Here is a 17,708-nt window from a genome sequence, read left to right on the forward strand (position 1 = left end):
AAAATTGCCAAAACTGCTCTGCAGTGGGAGGTAACAGTGCCGGGGGTTTGGATCCCGTGTGGAGCGTGGGCCATCTAGTGGCTTTAAACCCTGGATCAGCCGGCAGGGGAGGAACAGTCACACAAAGGAGAGGTGATGTGGCTGCCTAAAACACCTCAGGAGGCACCAACGGCACCTGCACTGCTCTGTCTCTGGTGATGCCAATTCCTGCTGCCAGTGCCAGTGCTGGGCAGTTCCAAATCCTGTCTGTGAACACTCGTTCTGTGAGGTTGGAACTGAGCACTGAACATGAGAAACAGCCACAAAGGGCAGTGTAGCATAATAGAATAATTAATAAGATAATCAATAATAAATAAAAATAATAAACAATAAAGATACTGAATTTTTCCTGTTACATTTGCACCAGCTAAAACAGTTAAAATATCCTGAAATTTGTCATCAGCCTCCAAGTACAATCAGTGTTGGGCAAATCTAAATATTTCTTAGTGTTCAGCAATTATATTCAGAAATAAATTATCTCCAAAACCCACCTTTATTAGCCACTCACAAAAAAAAAAAAAAAAAAAAAGGAAAGAAAAAAATCCCATGGGGAAATCCTTTGGTTTGGATTGTTTCCCAGTATATTCCTCTTTACTTTTCCATTATACAGTAATCCCAACTTTATAGGCTGCCATCCAAGAAAGCTTTGGAGAAAGGTCAATTCCTGACAGACACAAAAATCTGCTCTAATAACATCTCTTTGTGCCAGATAAACTTGGTCTGAGGGGGATTTTCAGAAGTACTAAAGTGATTTAAAGGGATCAATTACAGAAAATCGGAGGGACTATCCCTGGGAGCTTTGAAATCTGGGAGCTCTGGAGCACAGTGGGCTCATCTGCCAGGGTGTGTGTTTGGCAGCTGATGCCAAAGAGCCCCCAAATCCTTGGGAGGCTCAAAGGTGGGAGTTGAGCAGCAGGAGAGGTGGGAAGCTGGGAGGCTGTGGCTCATTTTAATGTGGAAGCTGTGGTACAAACTTCTTGCTTTAAATGCGAAGGACACAAGATTGATAACCCTCAATTCATCTTCACAAATCTAAGCTTAAAATTGATCACCGCCCCATTTCTGTACCTGCTCCTTCTGATATTAAAAAGGGAGTGATGCATTTTTAATGCTGCTCCTTCTCTCAAGATCAGAGTGGAGGAAAAAAAACGGAGTGGTGCAGATCCTGAAATCCCTGTGTCTGGCAGGAAAGGGAAAGAAGTCGTAGCTTCAGTCCTGTGAAGGTGGGAAATGGAACCTGCCAAAGAGATGAAGAAAGAACTGCTCCTTTTGCAGCAAATGTTTTTTCCGAGGTAGAGAGAGAGAGGTTTGCCTTAAAAACTTATTTCCAGCAGATTGAAACCCAGCTCCCTGAACTGGGAATGGTTTTGGAGGAGTGGAGGGATGCAGGGTGTAGAGGCTGCTGCCACTGCTGCAGGTGACACTAAACAAGGCAGAGCTGCCTCATCCTCTGTTCCTGGCAGTGTCTGGCCTGGCCAAACGGTGCCAAACTCCCTGTTCTGAGGAGGGGTTGCAGTTGGTGCAGTGAGAGCAGCTTTGTGGCTGCTGCTGTTCACCACGGGCTTTAATTAACTTTCTAACCAGCAGATTTGGTCACAGCTTAGGTTGAGTGATGTGTTTGCTGCAGATGTTCATGGCAGTATATAGGAAAGAAAGGCTGTGATTAAAAAGTGAAATTGTGCCCACAGTTAGATAATGTGAGACAATCTAGTTTAGCTATTTTCCCTGTCAAAAAGCACAGTTGCTCTGTGTGAACTCCAGTGTCATTTGCTTGGAAACATTTCTGCATTATAACAAGTACTCTCTCAGTTTCTCAGGAACCATGGGAACAGCAAGATTATTTTATCACTGAAGTCTTATCAACACAAATTTAGAAGATCTCTGTGTTCCTTTCAGGACAGGTGTAGTCAGCACAGTGTCAAAACTGGCAGCTGAAATTTGGAAAATTGGATAAACAACTGTGAAGTGGGAGAATCTCTTCTGGTGGAATTGCACCTCACCATCTGCACTGAAACCCCCTTAAAACTCAAAACTCTTAAATCACTTCAGAACTTCTGAGAATTGTTGTGTGTATCCCTAAGAATTGCATTTGTTTGTGTGTCCTTAACACTGTTGCAGTCTGCATGCTCTGGAAGTGGCCCAGTGAGCCCTAATCAATTGTTTGTTTCAGTTTGCCAAGATCATTTTTGGTTGCCTTGAAATATTTCAGCTTGTTTAGAAAATCAACCCTGATCAAAAGAGGGATTTATTTCCTAACTCGAAAACACAGCACAGCAACAAGTTTTAGTGGAATGCTCCTTGGATTTTCCATTGTTCTCCCTGGTGTCACAGTGGTGTTTTCCCTCCCTTGCAGAACACCCAAAGGATCAGCAGTTCTCAGTCCACGCAGCCTCTCGCCACCCCCGTGGTGTCGGTGACAACCCCGAGCCTGCCCCCGCAGGGACTCGTGTACTCGGCCATGCCCACGGCCTACAACACTGGTGAGCCTTGGGATTGGGATCTGCACACTGGGGAGGCTTGGGATCAGGGCTACAGCACTGGAAGTTTTGGGATTGGGGGCTTCAGCACTGGGAAGGTTTGGGATTGGGATCTACAGCACTGGGAAGGTTTGGGATTGGGGGCTACAGCACTGGGAAGGCTTGGGATCAGGACTGGGACTGGGATGGCTGAGGCTTTTTTAGGATTCATAAGCCCAGGAAATTCGCATTTCTGTGACACGTGGCTTTGTTTTCCTGGTTGGTCCAAGTGAAGCTCTTGTTCAGCAAAACTGAGCCTTTTGCTTGTGAAATGTGTAAATGTTGGGACTTCCATGGGGAAGGAGCTTCCAGTCAGGCTGCAAACCAGGGACAGGGAGAAACAGGGACATCCATTGCCCGGAGCAGCGCCATTCCAGCCATCCAGCCGGGAATACTGGAATTCCTCGCATTCAGGCAATGGCTGGTTCTTCAGAGCTGCTGTTCCTGCAGGACATTAAATCTGCCTTTTGCCCAAGCTGGGTGTGATGTGAGGAACTGGGTGATATAAAAGTGATGAGTGGTTTGCTGGTTCGGGAAGTAGCTCCTGAGTGACAGGACAAGGGGAAACGGCCTCAAGTTGCACCGGGGGAGGTTTACATTGGATATTAGGAAAAATTCCTTCACCAAAAAGGTTGTCCAGCCCTGGCACAGCTGCCCAGGGCAGTGGTGGAGTCCCCATCCCTGGAGGGATTTAGAAGCCATGTGGATGTGGCACTTGGGGACGTGAGTGAGTGGCCTTGGCAGCGCTGGGGGAGCGGTTGATGATCTTAAAAGTCTTTTTCAACCTGAAGTGCCTCCTCCTTTTCTCCATCCCAGTAGAGGTAATTTTCCCTTCAGTCTCAGGTTGTTTATTTGCCTGTGTGTAATCAGGGAAGGAATCTTGCTAATAATTTCCATGAAGGGCTCAGGTTGATGAGCACTGAGCTGTGCTGTGTAGTTGGATTTTCAGTTGCACCTGCAGAGAAGTGTCAATAAATCCTGTCAGTCAGAAATAATACCTTTTGGTTTAAAACTGAAAGGAAAGCGAAGGAAATAATTCCTCAGTTTGCTGTTCTTTAGATGAAGTCTAGTTAAATGTTCCGATGTAAGTGCTGTAATCAGTTAGAAGAGGGAGTCTGGAAGGGGACAGGGACACACCTGCTGCAGAGGTGGCTCCTCCAGGAACAGAGCAGGAGCTGCCCCAGTGCCAAACAGCTCCAGCAAGGACCTGCTGCTGCCTGAGGCTGAGCCCCCCTGGGATGACATTGTTAGGAAGGGGTAAAACGAGCTGGGCTGGGCTGTTGGCAGTGACCTCAAGGTCTTGTTCTTGTGCAAAGGTTGGGACAAATCACAACAAACTTCAAGGTTTGTACAAAATGCCCAAAAGCTGAGTAAGTGAGAGGTTTTGTCGTCTTTGTTTTCTGCAAGGAGGAGCATCACCAGGAGTCTCTGATTTTCGGACATGGAGTAGACAGAGCAGCCATTCATTTATGGTCACTTCCCCCCAAAAAGATGGGATTTTTTACATTTTTCTCCACTATTTTTAGCTTTGAAAGTCTTCACTGCAGTTTTTAGTTTAGCCAGCCGAGCACCTCACTTCTTGTATTTGCCTTCGAGCTCATTATCTGGCAGTGCCCTGGGCAGGGCTGCAGCCTGGAGGGCTCAGGGACAGGGCTGTGCCCTCCTCAGCCAGGGCTGTTTGCACCAGCCCAGCTGTTGAACATCCACACAAATGTCTCTGCCCTGAGGGGGTGAAGTCTAAAGCAGGGAGAGGAGAAGGTGGAGGCGGGAGCAGTGTCATGGACAGGGTGAAGATTTGTGACTTGCTTTGGAACCCCAATTTCAGTGTGAATTAGCTGCATGTGCAGACCCAGGACTTGCCTCAAAGGTTGTTCATCTCTTGGATTTAATGGCTGTTCAAAGCAAACCCTTCTGCTCCCTGCTCAGAAGGCCCACCCTGAGCTTCCCCTGTTGCCTGACAGATCCCTCTGTTCCCTCACAGGCTGATGTTTCAGGAAGCAGCACTGTGTGCATCCCTCATCCAGGATAACCTGGAAGATTCACACATGCAGTGGGAACCTCAGGGAGCAGCAAAGACAGTGGAAACTGGTGTCCTACACAATTGGACAAGTGCTGGTATCACTGGGATGTGATTTTAGAGCCCAGCCCAGCCCATTTCCTCTGATAATGCAATAATTTGTGCAAAGCTTTCAGCCTTTAGTGGTTTTCACACACTTCAGAATCATTTCTATTAGATTGAGCCTTTCAGGGGATTTGCAGGAAGAAATTTGATGTTGAAACCAAACTGTCATCTGGGGATTGTGAGGGCAGTCACCATGTACGTAGCAATTCCAGCTTTGCAGTTCAAGGACTAAGATAAAATTTCAATACCTAAATTGTTTTTCTGTATTGATGAGGTTTTTTCCTCTCCAGGGCTGGAAGGGAGAGATTCAGCTCTTGGATCCTTAATTAAAACACTGGGTATCAGTTTTCCACAAATATCCTATTTTGTATAATGTGCTTTGCTGGAGAGGTGTTCCCTCTGTAGAGAAGGGCCAGAACCAACTGAGTTACTGGTTCTAAAACATTCTAGGAATTAAAACAAATATTCAAACCCCACAGCTGAGCAGAGCACACCAGGCCATAAGTAACAGACCTGGCCAGGTCTGCCTCTGGGTTGGGGATAGATTGTGTTTTCCAGTCTCCATTTCAGTTGTGTTTTTTACTTGATGATGGTTTTTTACTTTAAGAAATGAGGTCTCTTTTGTTGATTTGATATGGAGATGACAGTTTAGTCAGAGATTCAGGAGTGACACTGTGTGGAGGGAAGGGTGTGATGTGTGACAGTGGGACTGCACTGAGGGGTCCCTTGGCAGTGCCTTTGGCCCTGCTGTCCCTCGGGCACCCAGCCCCTCTCCTGCCTTCCCAGAGTTTCATATTGAAATGTCCCTGCAGACAAAACCCCTCAGAGTGTGACCAGTGTTACTGTAAGGTGCTTACTTAGATATATAAAATGCATTAATATGTTGTACTCGTGGTTTGGAAGCTCTGAGCAACATGTAGGAACTGAAAGCAGAGTGCAGAAAAGCTTTGTCATTTGGAGGCTTCTGTCCTGTTAAGCTCCCTGTGAGGTTGGGAGGATTTCTCCCAGACTTCAGTTTCCATGTTTGGATTCCTGTGGATCAGGAATTGCCTTTATTTGTTTTGGGCAGAAAACCTTTGCATGTGTGTGTAACACATAAACTCTTGTGTATTTATACCTATATATATATAAATCTATAAATTCCTTTGTTTGTTTTCCCTTAGATTACTCCTTGACCAGTGCAGACCTGTCTGCCCTGCAGGGGTTTAACTCCCCAGGAATGCTGTCCTTGGGGCAGGTGTCTGCCTGGCAGCAGCACCACCTCGGTCCCGCGGCCCTCAGCTCCCTTGTGTAAGTACCGTGGCCCTGGGGGGCTTCTGCCTCTTCCACCTGCATCATCTGCACCAGGGATGTTCAGCATTTGACCCATTTTACCTTCTTGTCTGTGCTGCCAAACCTTCCCGTGTCAGGGTGTTTGTCCCTTTGGTATCCCTGCTGGTGAACTGGAATGTTTGGCAGTGGGAAATATCTCTGTGCGTTCTGAACTTCCATAAATGCAGCTCAGACCTGTTTTTTCCAGCGTTGTTCTGACTTCAGTGAGGTGCATTTGGAGGGTGCTGAGCCCCAAGAGCCCCCTCAGACACATGAATTGTTGCTTCCATGTTTCGTGTTTCCTCACTTGTGCTTTTCAATGCTCTCCCCCCAGCACTGGCAGCCAGATATCTCAGGGTTCCAATCTCTCCATCAACACCAACCAAAACATCAACATCAAGTCTGAACCCATCTCCCCTCCCCGGGACCGCGTCACCCCCTCGGGGTTCCCCCCGCAGCAGCCGCAGCAGCCGCCGGCGCCGCCGCCATCACGGCAGGAGCTGGGGCGCTCCCCGGTCGACAGCCTGAGCAGCTCCAGCAGCTCCTACGACGGCAGCGACCGGGAGGATCCCCGGAGCGACTTCCACTCGCCCGTGGTGCTGGGGCGGCCGCCCAACGCCGAGGACCGGGAGAGCCCGTCGGTAAAACGAATGAGGATGGACACGTGGGTGACATAAACCCGCGGGGCCGCCCCGCCAGCCCGGTGTCCCCAACACGAACTGTCCTGACATATCCACATTTATAAATAAGGACGTGACTAAGTATATTTATATGTATATACATACGTGCATATATATATCTCCACATGCATATATATGTGCTAGTGTGTGTAGCATACACCGATCATCAGGCACTTACGACAAACTCGTGTATAGCTGCAGATGTCCCCTGGTAAAGCAGAACAATCCCGTAGGTTTGATCTAGTCTGGCACTTCCCTGGAGTTGTGTTTGGCCCCAGCCGTTGGCAGAGCGTTGTCCCCGCAGTGTCTCCTCCTCCTCCACAGCCCAGGGCTCGCCTGTAGTACGTCCCTGTGTGTTAGTTCAGCTCATGGTTACTCGTAGTTAAGAAATAATTGCTTTGTAGCAGCAGAGCAGTAGAAAAGCAGGAAGAAGAAAGCAATACTGTACATAAACTGACCTTTGATTACCCAACCTGGCATGGGTCTCTATTGCAGAGGGTGCATGGAGAAGGGCTGATGCTATAAGAAATAAAAAACCATAAAAAACAAAAACCCTGTTTTGCACGTGCAAAAAAAAAAAAATAGTGTATTGGGTCAAAGAAGTGATTTTTTTAATGAGTGAAAGACATAGAGAACTCGCATGAAATATTCAGAAAATATTAGCCTAGAAAATAGAACATTAACAAAATAAAATTAATATATTAAGTTATAATTGGAATATGTTTGACAAATTTGTTTTTACGTTCATACCTTTGAAAAATATAGAAACGGATTTTAGCTCATGTATATTTTATATTAAAGAAAACAATACCCTAATGAATTGAAGACTATATATAAAGTTATATACAGTACTTTTGAACACATTCTGCTATGAATTATTTATATAAGCCAAAGCTGTATGTTGTAGCTTTTTTGTAGAGTATAGTTTTATCTTATTTTGACTTTCTAGTTTTTGCTTTCAAAGATGAAAAGGAAAAACTTGCAGGCGGAACCTTGGGGGAAAAATAAGCCATGAACACTTATATGTAAATTTAAATTTGAGCCAAACTCTTTGTGTATATAGCATCCTAAATATATTATCACCTTTGGTGTAAGTACCTATGTATTGTACGGTCACCAGATTAAAAAGTATATTTTTGTGGATTGACGCCAACTTGAAACAAGGCGAGGTCCTTATTAAGTAGAGTATTCACTGTTTAATATTTACTATTTTGTTAAATATACTGTACTTTCTTTGGATTTTAATTATTATTAATATTATTATCCAGATTTTTCAGAGGGTGTATAAAGGGGTTGGCCCCCTCACTGGTGGTGAATGTGTGCCGTTCAGTTGTAATCTCTGTGCTGTATGGTTAAGCTTCATTATACATTTTATATATATGTATATAAATAGCAAAGTGGCAAAAAAAAAAAAATCCGGTGTTAAGTTCATCCTGCATAAATATAAAAAATCTGTTACAACACATTTTAAGGCATCATTTTAAAGCTGCCTCTTCTGAGGAGGGAGAAAAAAAAAACAGTGGAAAAACTTGACCTAATTTCTCATGATAGGGAAATGACACATATCAGAGGAGCACAAAAGGTTTTGTGAGTTGGCAAGTGGTTTGGGAAAAATTTGCTGCTTCCAAGAAATAGAAAGAGGGATCCAGAGCCCCCTTGTGCTGTGAGCCCGGGCTGGGAGCAGGTTCGGTGTTGGATTTGGGGCCGTGATCCCGCCTGTCCCGGTCACCTACAGGCTGGCAGTGCTGGTGCCGGGGAGGAAACTGCAGTGGGATTATCCAAACTTCATGGTTATCCCTGATATTTATTAAACTTTTGCAAGTTGGGCTTTATTTCTGTGTAATTCGAAGTCCCCCCATGCTGTGACAGGAGCTGGGAGAGGGGGATCAGGCGGTACCTGCGGCCTCCAGCCCATCCCCCGTCGTGGCAGCAGGAAACCCGCCCAGGCTCCAGTCCCTTCCCGCCCCTTCCCTTGGACCTGGATCCCATTAGTTTGGGATGGTACTGGCTGACAGGGCGTGGGGGCAAAGGGGACTCGCTCCCCAGGCCGCTGTGCTCCCAGGTGACTGAATTCACTTGCCAGCCCCTGCACCTTTTGCTGCTCCGACCAGTGGTGTGAGTTCCATGATTTATGCACCTGTATGACCTTTGCTGTACATCCGAGTGGGAGTTCTGCATTCACATTTACTGTCTATTTTCTTGTGTGCCTTATCAGATGGCTTTGCTGACTGTATCTCAATAGTCTTTATTTCTATGCAGGTTTTTAAACAGTACTATTACTGTTTTCTTAAAGACAAAGCTACACAAGGGTTAGAGTTTGTATTGAAATTGCACCAATGAATTAAAAAAAGAGTATTAAAGAATCAGTTCTAAAGAGCTGGGCTGGGGACTGGCCCTGTGCTGCCTCAGCCACGGCAGAAATGTCCTTCCACAACCCTCCCGTCTTGGGGAGCAGCTCCTGCCATCGAGGAAATGGGAATCCTGGTTTTTAGTAACAAGTAACTCACTTTGGAACATACTTTTTTAGAAATTGTAAAAAAATGTTTTATAAAAAAAATTAATTATGACATAGCACAGATATTTCAACAGGTGAAAAAAAAGATAGTAATACTTTTTTAAAATTCTCTCTCTGCTGACTGAAGTGCAAGTGGATCCAACCCTGGGCTGAACCCAGTCAGGTCTGAGTGATTTAAGATTTTTAGCTCTGTTGTGACAAATCACCTCCATCCTCGAGCTCTCACAGTAGTTTTGGGAACGCCACGTTGTCAGGGACTCGTCAGAACTGCTTTAGCCTTGCCCTCCCCTCAAGGACACTAATGCAGCAGGAACTCCGAGTTACTGTGCGCACAAGAAATACATAGTAAATAAGGAACAAAACAACTCCTAACAATTGATCCTGGGCAGAAGTGAAATCCGAATGTGAAAGAAAGACTTAACCAATGTAAACATTTAAATCTTAGTAGAACCTTTCTTCACTTTGCTGTGCAAGAGAAACACTGCTTTGCTATATTTAAAATGGCTTTTTTAAAAGAGATTTATGTATTTGGTAAATGTTTGTAGTCAACAGTTCACAAAGAAGCTGTTCACGGTTTAATGCTGATAAGCCGTTTGGCGGCACAAGCTGGACTTTGTTGCCATCCTTGAGACGAATCTTTTAAGAAAAAAAATAAGTTAATCTCAATTTTTTTCCCTGAATGTGTTGTTTTTTCTTCAATATACAATAAATATTCTAGTGAACTTTTTATCAAATGGTTAAGAAAAAATGCTAGAGGTTGTTGTAAAATATTTGTATCCTGCATTCACTAAAGTAAAGATACTGGCTTTTACTGTGTACTCCGGCCTCTCTCGTGTTTGCAGAGCACGTGGTCCTGTCTGGCATTTCTGTGCCCCCTCCAGGTGTCCAGTCATCAGGTTGTGCTTTTAAACTGCAGTGAAGAGGATTTTAATCAACAGGGATTTTTTTGGGCATATACACACACTTGTTACTACATTCAAGTCAAAAAGTTATTGCTTGTTAAGAACCTTATAACAAAAAGAAACACCTGGGTCCGGCCCCGTCCTCCTGCCCCTTGGGACACTCACGTTTCCTTCTGCTGCTCCCACTCCTGGTTCCTGCAGTCTGTGCCGAGGGATCGTCCCGGGGCAGGTGCTCAGCACAGTGCAGTGTGGGAACAAAAAAAAGCAAAAGTTGTGCCCCTTGTGCTTTTATTATTTCATGTGGCTTTATTTAAAAATGTAAGAAATCCCCCCCGCCCCCAGAAAAAAGAGATACAGCTCTTCACAGAAGAAAAATACAAGTTTTTGTTCAGTATAAGATACTTTAGAGTCCTCGTTTACAAAATTAGTTTACCTCAGGCTTTCCTGAGCACTTTTTTTGAGAGCTGCAGGAAACACAGGTTGTCATTGTAACATCACACAGTTCTGCTTGTGTGGGGTGGAAATCCCTTAGTGTTTGGTTGCAGGAAGGCCTGGAATTACCTCTGCCTGCAGGCCTGGAATTGACGAATCCAATTTCTGAGGCCAATTCTGCTCTGCAGCAAAGCTCCCAAAGCCTCCCTTGCTGCTCCTCCCAGCAGGCAGTGTTCAGTGTCTCACCCTGAAGAGCACAGCCCTCTGCCCTCCGAAGCTCCACCACTTTTCCCTACACCCTCAGCAGCTTTTTAATGCACGTCTGCAGGTCACAGAACGTTTCACAATCAGCTCAGTCCTGTCCTAGAAAGGCTTTACCCTTCTTTCTGTGCCTTGGACTTCTGCCCTGGACCTTGCACCCTGCAGGGGACTCAGCACTTTGCTCCCATGAAATCTGCACACAGGGAAATCAAGTCTGTGACTGACATCGGGTGTCTGAGATGCACCATTATAGACTATTATTAGTATTTTTAACAAGTAATACTGACTAGACCCCCCTGCCAACAAAAGAGCCCTTGAGAGGAGTGTACAACTCCTCTCCCTGCTCTCACATCCTCCTCCAACACCCTCTGCCCACCTGCAGTGGCAGGGCTGGCTCCGGCTGCACCCTGGGGACAGCACGGATCCGGCACCGAGATCCCATCTCTGAAGGATTTCATGGAGGGGAGAGGTCTGGGCTCATCCAGGGGAGGGGCTTGACATCAGCCTAATAAACCCAGCTCAAAGGTTTGCTCAGGAGGAGGAGGATGATGAGGGGCTGGCACACCCAGCTTAGAGCCATCAGTTTATGGTTAAGCCAAAACCACCGTGGTCTGCAAGACATAAAAATTACAGCTCTGAGTGAAAGAGCCACCCCTTCTGCTACAGCAAAAAGTGTTTCCTTAAAATGCAAACAACCCCCAACTTTCCAAGCACATTAATACTGCACTCTCTAGCTCAGCAGCAAAGGATTTGCTTCCAGACACAGCATTAAGAAATACCTGAAGCAATCACAATAAATTGCTAAATACCTTCCCTCAACAGAGTTCCCAACTCTTAACCCACCTGCTCAGTGACCTTCATAAGCAACAAATCATCCTTATTTTTCCATCACAATCACATCACCTCACTTTCAGTCAAGTTCAGGATTCCATCATCAGCTACTTATAAAAATAAAAATTATCTGTATCATTATATCCCCTTGGATGGACTTGGGTCAGTCACGAGAGTGTGGGCACCACTCTTGGAGAGGCTGGAGGGGTCTCCTCTTTCCCCTTATGACTTTTTTCCTACCACTGAGCTTTGTGGTAATTTCCCTTCCAATCCAGCTGTTGAAACATTTGAGGTTACCGTTGTGTTGGAGGTGTGGGCCACCAGGCCTTGTGTTTTAAAATAGATGATATAAAATACTGGCAGCACAATTCCTATCAGGAGCATGATAAACACGGCATTCCACCACTGGATCCCGCAGTCCGCACCGTTCCCAGTGTCCCGCTTCCCTGGCTCGGGCAGAGGCCTCTCCAATGGCTCCCCACAGTACTCTGTGTTCAGCTGCACCTCCACCTGCACGGCGTCCTGGATGCTCTGGTCGATGTCCCTGAAGTAGTCGCTGAGGTTTTGGCCGTTGGTGGATCCGCCCGTGCCGGGGTCGGGCTCCGGCAGCTCCACACGGGTCAGCCCGGGCTGGGCCGGAGGGAGCGGTCGCAGCTCCTGCCTGCTCTCCGTGAGCAGCCCGTGGGCCTTCACCGGGATCTTGATGGACTTCAGTGCGTACAGGTCCTGCTCCCGGATGAAGTTGTTGACCCGTTTGATGTCGGCGACCTACAGAACCCAAAGGACATCGATGTTAGTGTAGGACAACTTGGGACCGAAGCAGGAAGCAGCTCCAGAGCCATCGAACAGCTGTCAGAGAATAAAACAACTGGCTTGGGGTTCTGCAGAGATTCCCAGCTGAGAGGGCTCCAGGTAAAGCGAGTCCCCTGTTAAACCAGTCTATACCCTCCTCTAGTGCTCTTGTATCTGCTGTACTTTGCTTGTTACTGTACTTCCTTCCCTTTGCTTTCTTTGCCTTCCCTCACTTACTTTCTAATTCAAGTTAAGGCAAGAAGAGTCTTTGTAACAGATCCTTTTCAAAACAGTTTTCATGAGAGGACAACATCAGTATCAGCAGTCAAAACCCTCCAGCTCAGAAAGTGCTTTCAGAGTGAAGAGAGCTCCATCTCTGAAAGCAAGGTCACACCTGGAGCACAGGTGAGTGTCTCCCACATGGGCACGAGCATCCTGTGCCCAGGCACCACTTCTCCTGTGCAGGACAGCAGCTGATCCAGCTCATTCCTGCACAGCTGCTCAGTGCTCCTGCTGAGGGGCAACACCCCTGTGCCCCTGAGGTGACCTTTGGTGGTTCCTGTACAGAGTTCCCCTCTGTGACCCATATTCCCACCCAGCAGTGGGAAGAGCAAGAAAGAACGAGCCACACGTGCAGAGCCAGTCACAGGGCCAGTCCCAAAGCAAAGACAAAGGCAAGAGTGTGCCTCTTAATTTAACATTAGATAAAAGAAGATGCTTAATTAATACAGTGCCCACTCACAGCCCCCAGGAAGTGCAGCAACTTCTCAGCTGCCCTAAACCCTCTGTCAAAGAAGACAAACAGGATGTCAACGTGTGCAAGGTGCTCTCCACAGCAGCCAAGGAGATGTGAAAGAACCTTGAGGGAAAGGCTGAGGACACAAAACAAATCAGCAAGACCCCAAGCCAAAGAGAAAGACAACATAAACAGCTAAACCACCTCTGCTACATCACACCAAGGAGACAGTGTGGGGACTGTGCCTGGCTCTTTCAGAAATCACAGTATGACCTGCATTCACTGGGCACTCACTTGAGGCTGCCAAGGAAACTGGGGAGCTAAAACAAAACCAGCACTCCACTTCCCAAACACTCTGCTCCAAGGCAGAGATGAGATGGATGCCTCAATCTCACGCTTACTCTGCAAAGCTTGAGAACTCTGAAAACGGCCCATTTAATGCAGGTCCTGATCTGGGGCCCCCGAAGCAAAAGGAATCCTCCTTTGCTGGTTCAGGCTCCTCACAGGCTGCCCCAGCATAACCTCTGCACTTAAACCCTGCACAACTTCTTAGTTATGAAACAACAATCTCACCCAAAGCCTCCGAACTGAGGTGCTGCTTCAATTTCTGGGTTTGTTCCAATGAAAACAAATTAGTGGGACAGTAAATATCTCCCGTGGTGTCTGCAATCAAACACTGCAGTGCTGTGCTGAGGCTCTAGAAACAGAAAGTGGAGCAGCACTCACACAGAAACAACAAACAGAGCTGATGGGAAGCGTTAGAGAGCCTGGGCTGCACAAGCCATTTAGGCTTATTTTCTGTACTCATTTTTTGGCTGCAGTTTGCTGCTCTTGTCCCAGCTATGAACAATGCCAAAAGCAAGCCAGGACTATAAATGGTCAAGAGTAAAAATGAGGATTTTGAAGGGCTTTCCATCTCTGCCAAGTTATCTGTGGCACACACACACACAGAGCTATTTGTTGCACTGTTTAATACTCCCTCCCCAAGCAGATTCTGAAACCAATGTCAAGTTCTCATTGATTTCAAGGAGAAACTCGTCCTGGATTTTTTAAACTCATTTGCATATGTATTTGTGGCTACAGTTCTTCCTCACTGCTGTCCTGGGGGTCTTTCAGGAGCTGGTTAATTGTGCAAACAAAACAAAATGAAGGAAAACTGATCAGTGCCTGTAAACAGACAAATACACAAATCTCCTATGATAAAGATTTCTGTACTTCTCCAATTTAACTGGAACTAGTCAGGAATGCCCTTTCTGGAAGGAAGGGAGGCAGCAGGACAGTTTTTTCCTGAGGGAGGAGAACATCTGACTACCTGGTCCCTCCCTACCAGCTTACTTTCCCCCCTGGATGGGCCCAGCAGCCTTCAGGTGGGGCAGGAATGGGGCAGCAGAGGTAGATGAGCAGCCACAGCAGGGACAGGACTGACTCCTCAAAGTCACAGTGCCAGAGGGCACAGCAGGACTTTTTGTGCCATAAACCAAAGAGCTGTTCAGAACCTTCCTCCTCTGAGCTCACAAACTGCTGTGATTGTGCCCAAGCTGCAGTGACACAACTGCTGCTGAGAGAGGAGTGCTCAGTCACAGCTCCAAAGCCAACCAAAGCTGCAGCTCTGCCTTCCTGGGCTCTCCTGGTACCGATCAAGGCCTATTCAAGTCCTCCCAGACTCTTCCCTGCATGCACCAGGCTCCACAGCAGAACCTACACGGGTGCCTTTTTTGTTTTGTGTTTGTCTCTAAGGGAATGGGAGGGGAGCAATTGTTGCAATCCCTCTAAGCCCTCTTGCCTCAGCTGCACCAACAGCTGCTGTGTGGTTAAGCAAGACCAACTGCAACAGCAGTGCAGCAGCAGAGCCAGAGCCGTATCATTATCCCACTCCGGTCACTGTCCAATTGTCTGCATCGTGGAACTTTCTGATCACAGCCCAGCCTGCAGATAAAGGAGGCTCTAAAAATACAGCTCCAACTGCTAAACAACAGGGGGCTTCTCATCTTCAGAGCAGGTAATTTAACTTTTCAACAGTTTTTCTATGAAGTGCCCTGCTTTGGAACAAAGAGAAGATACTGTGCAGAGTGTTCCAACCCGGAGACAGCTCACCCTGCCCACCCCTCCCTCCTGCCCCCAAGCAGCTGATGGAGCACACTCTGGGCATGACAGCAAACAACCAAAACCCACACACAGACAGCACCTGGACTCTGGGACCTGAACTTTGGCACCTCTCCAACTCCACCCCTTACACTCAGACCTTCCTTGCAACATGTAAACTGATACCTTTCAAAGAACAACCCCAGACCTATCACAGTAGTGTTTCTTTGTACTGCTTTATTTGCTGCAAAAACTCTTAATGTTCCTTGAGAGCAGAGCCCTGACCCTCATTTCTGAGCTCAGCTTCCTAATGCTTGCCCTCAGTTAAAATGAGTTAGTACAACCTGCACTTAGTCACTCAAATTAAACAGGAAAGCAGGTCAGGCAGGGTTTGAGGCTGACGACACCTTCCTCAGCTGTTGGCTGAACAACTCTTTTTTTGTGTCTGTCTGGGATTTTTTTGCCTTTCTCCAGTTTCATCCAGATATTGAGCATTCATGAAAAACACAGTGTATTTTCAGTGTCAAAACTATCAGATACCAGGACAGCTCTGGAAAGTAAGGTACACATGGAATACCTCTGAAGTGATAACCCCGCCCAGAGAAGGCTCTTACTTTACAGCCGTACTGCAGGGCCAGCTTGTTCAGGCTGTCACCCTCCCTGAGCTCCCGCTCCAGAAGCACCACATCTCCAGGCCTGTCCCGGGAAGTGCTGCCCCGCTGCTGCTCCTTCCCCCTGGGCCGCAATTCCATGACGTTGAGCTCCTCCTCCTCCGAGGACTCCTCCGAGTCGGATGGGCCATCAGGAAACACATAGACCTGCCTGCCCGGGTATTTGTGGACCGTGACAGCAGTCTGGAAGGATCTTGTCCGGCTCTCATTCAGCCTCATCTTCTACACCAGCACCTGGAACAAAAACCAGACGTTTTTAATTCCCTCAGTACCAGTGTTCAGTTCTCAGCATGTGAGATTCAGAGGATGCACAAAAAGCACAGCAGTGTGTGAACACACAATCCTTTCCTCTGTCCAAGGGTAAAAGTGCCATTCTAACAGTAATATCAAAAAGTTATGTACAAACTGCAGCAATATATTATTACAGTAGATTATTTATTATTATTATCACAGTATTAGTATATAATTTTTTTATTATTATAGTAGATTATTTCCCAACCTTTTCTTTTTTTGTCTACCTGTGGACAAAACACCTCATAAAACCACTTCGCACATTTTAAAAGACACTTTCTACAATTTCATTTAAAAAGCAAGAGAGTCACTTTGAGTGAAGTGTCTTTAATTATGGTCAAAAAATCCATGGAACATATCAGATCTCCTACCAAAACACTCAACTAAATTATCCTTTAAGTCACTTTTCCTGAAGTCCTTAGTTGTCTACACTTTGAGAGCCCACATTTTAATTTCTTGGAAATGTACTTTTTTTTTTTTTTTTAAATAAGGACAGTTCAAGCTACACTTAACTTCAACCTGCCCAAGCACTTTAATTATTGCTCAGCCTGCAGCTGCAAGTTGTTATTTTTTGTTTTCTTCAATCCTCAGCTCCACAATTTGTTCTCAGAGCCGGGTACAGATAAGAAAACCTCGCATTCTCATGGAACCCCACTGACCTTAGTATTCTTCCCCTACCCATAATGGATTCTTCAGGTGAAACCACGACCATTTAATGGCATTAATTAGCACCGGGCAGGGCACCCACAGCTGGGGCTCGGCTGTGCCGGGTGATCCAGGACCGCACACCTCGGCCTCCCCCCACACACCGCCCTCTCCAGGGAGGGACAAACTCTTCCATGAGCCCCTCAGGGGGTCCCGAGCTCCCCCAGCGCCTCAGGGGACCCCCGACCCGCTCAGCACTTCAGGGGGTCCCGATACCCTCAGCCCCTCAAGGGACCCCGATCCCCCCCATCCCCTCAGGGGTGTCCCAATCCCCTCAGGGGTCCCCGATCCTCCCCAGTCCCTCAGACTGCCCAGCTCCCCTCCGCACTTCAGGGATCCCCGCTCCCCTCAGAGGACTCCGCTCCCCTCAGCAATTAAGGGGCTCCCGGTCCCTCCAGGAGTCCCGGTCCGCTCAGGGTGTCCCCGTTCCCCTCAGAGTGCGCTCCCACCCCTCTCCCCCGGCCCCGCGCCCCCCTCACGGACCCGCCGCCATCGACCTCTCACCGACCTGGCCACGGGCTCACCCAGCGCTCCTCCCATTGGCTGGCGGCGCCGGGGGGCGGGGCCTCAACACCGCCCGGCCAATGGGCGGCGCGGAAAGGCGGGGGGAGCGCTAGCGCGGCGGAAGGCGGGGCCTCACTTAAAGGGGCCGGGCCGGGAGGGGACCGAGCCCGGGGCACGTCACACACATCACACACCGGTACAGGGGACATGTCACACAGGTGTACAATGGGGCACGTCACACACTCGAACAGCCCTGGGTGTGGTGTCACTGCCCTGGGGGATGTTACACACCTATATGGCCCTGGGTGTGCACCAGGG

The 17,708-nt window shown here is 47.4% G+C and overlaps 2 protein-coding genes across 8 annotated transcripts in view; one reads left to right on the top strand and one right to left on the bottom strand.

The window, feature by feature from the left end:
* Positions 1–8,229, top strand: part of MEF2A (myocyte enhancer factor 2A) — an 80,665-nt gene extending 72,436 nt beyond the window's left edge. For all 5 annotated transcript variants that reach the window (XM_027688790.1, XM_027688792.1, XM_027688789.1 and 2 more), the window contains 3 exons: positions 2,393–2,519; positions 5,841–5,967; positions 6,323–8,229. In XM_027688790.1, the coding sequence (XP_027544591.1) occupies positions 2,393–2,519; positions 5,841–5,967; positions 6,323–6,665 (597 nt within the window). In that variant the 3' untranslated portion in view covers positions 6,666–8,229. The remainder of the gene's footprint in view (positions 1–2,392; positions 2,520–5,840; positions 5,968–6,322) is intronic.
* Positions 8,230–10,391: 2,162 nt separating this feature from the next.
* LYSMD4 (LysM domain containing 4) lies at positions 10,392–17,434 on the bottom strand. Of its 3 annotated transcripts, none has more exons than XM_027688805.1 (3): positions 17,395–17,434; positions 15,834–16,124; positions 10,392–12,377 (listed from the first exon to the last, which is right to left on the bottom strand). In XM_027688805.1, exons 2-3 carry the CDS (start codon positions 16,107–16,109, stop codon positions 11,832–11,834), a joined length of 822 nt encoding a protein of 273 aa, XP_027544606.1. In that variant the 5' UTR covers positions 16,110–16,124; positions 17,395–17,434; the 3' UTR covers positions 10,392–11,831. The 3 variants fall into 3 exon arrangements, with proteins under 3 accessions (XP_027544606.1, XP_027544603.1, XP_027544604.1); XM_027688802.1 differs by having other exon boundaries at positions 17,370–17,395; XM_027688803.1 differs by lacking the exon at positions 17,395–17,434 and having other exon boundaries at positions 15,834–16,699.
* Positions 17,435–17,708: the final 274 nt, after the last annotated feature.

This window comes from Neopelma chrysocephalum, unplaced genomic scaffold (assembly GCF_003984885.1).
Source record: "Neopelma chrysocephalum unplaced genomic scaffold, ASM398488v2 Primary Assembly neopelma1_75, whole genome shotgun sequence".
NCBI lineage: Eukaryota > Metazoa > Chordata > Aves > Passeriformes > Pipridae > Neopelma > Neopelma chrysocephalum.

What these genes read in the sequence shown, in the direction of transcription:
- LYSMD4 (XM_027688805.1), bottom strand. Translation starts at nt 16,109, where the DNA reads ATGAGGCTGAATGAGAGCCGGACAAGATCCTTCCAGACTGCTGTCACG. An exon ending in CCCTGCAGTACGGCTGTAAA is followed by an intron (nt 12,378 to 15,833) that starts GTAAGAGCCTTC and finishes TGGGTTCTGTAG; the next exon opens with GTCGCCGACATCAAACGGGT.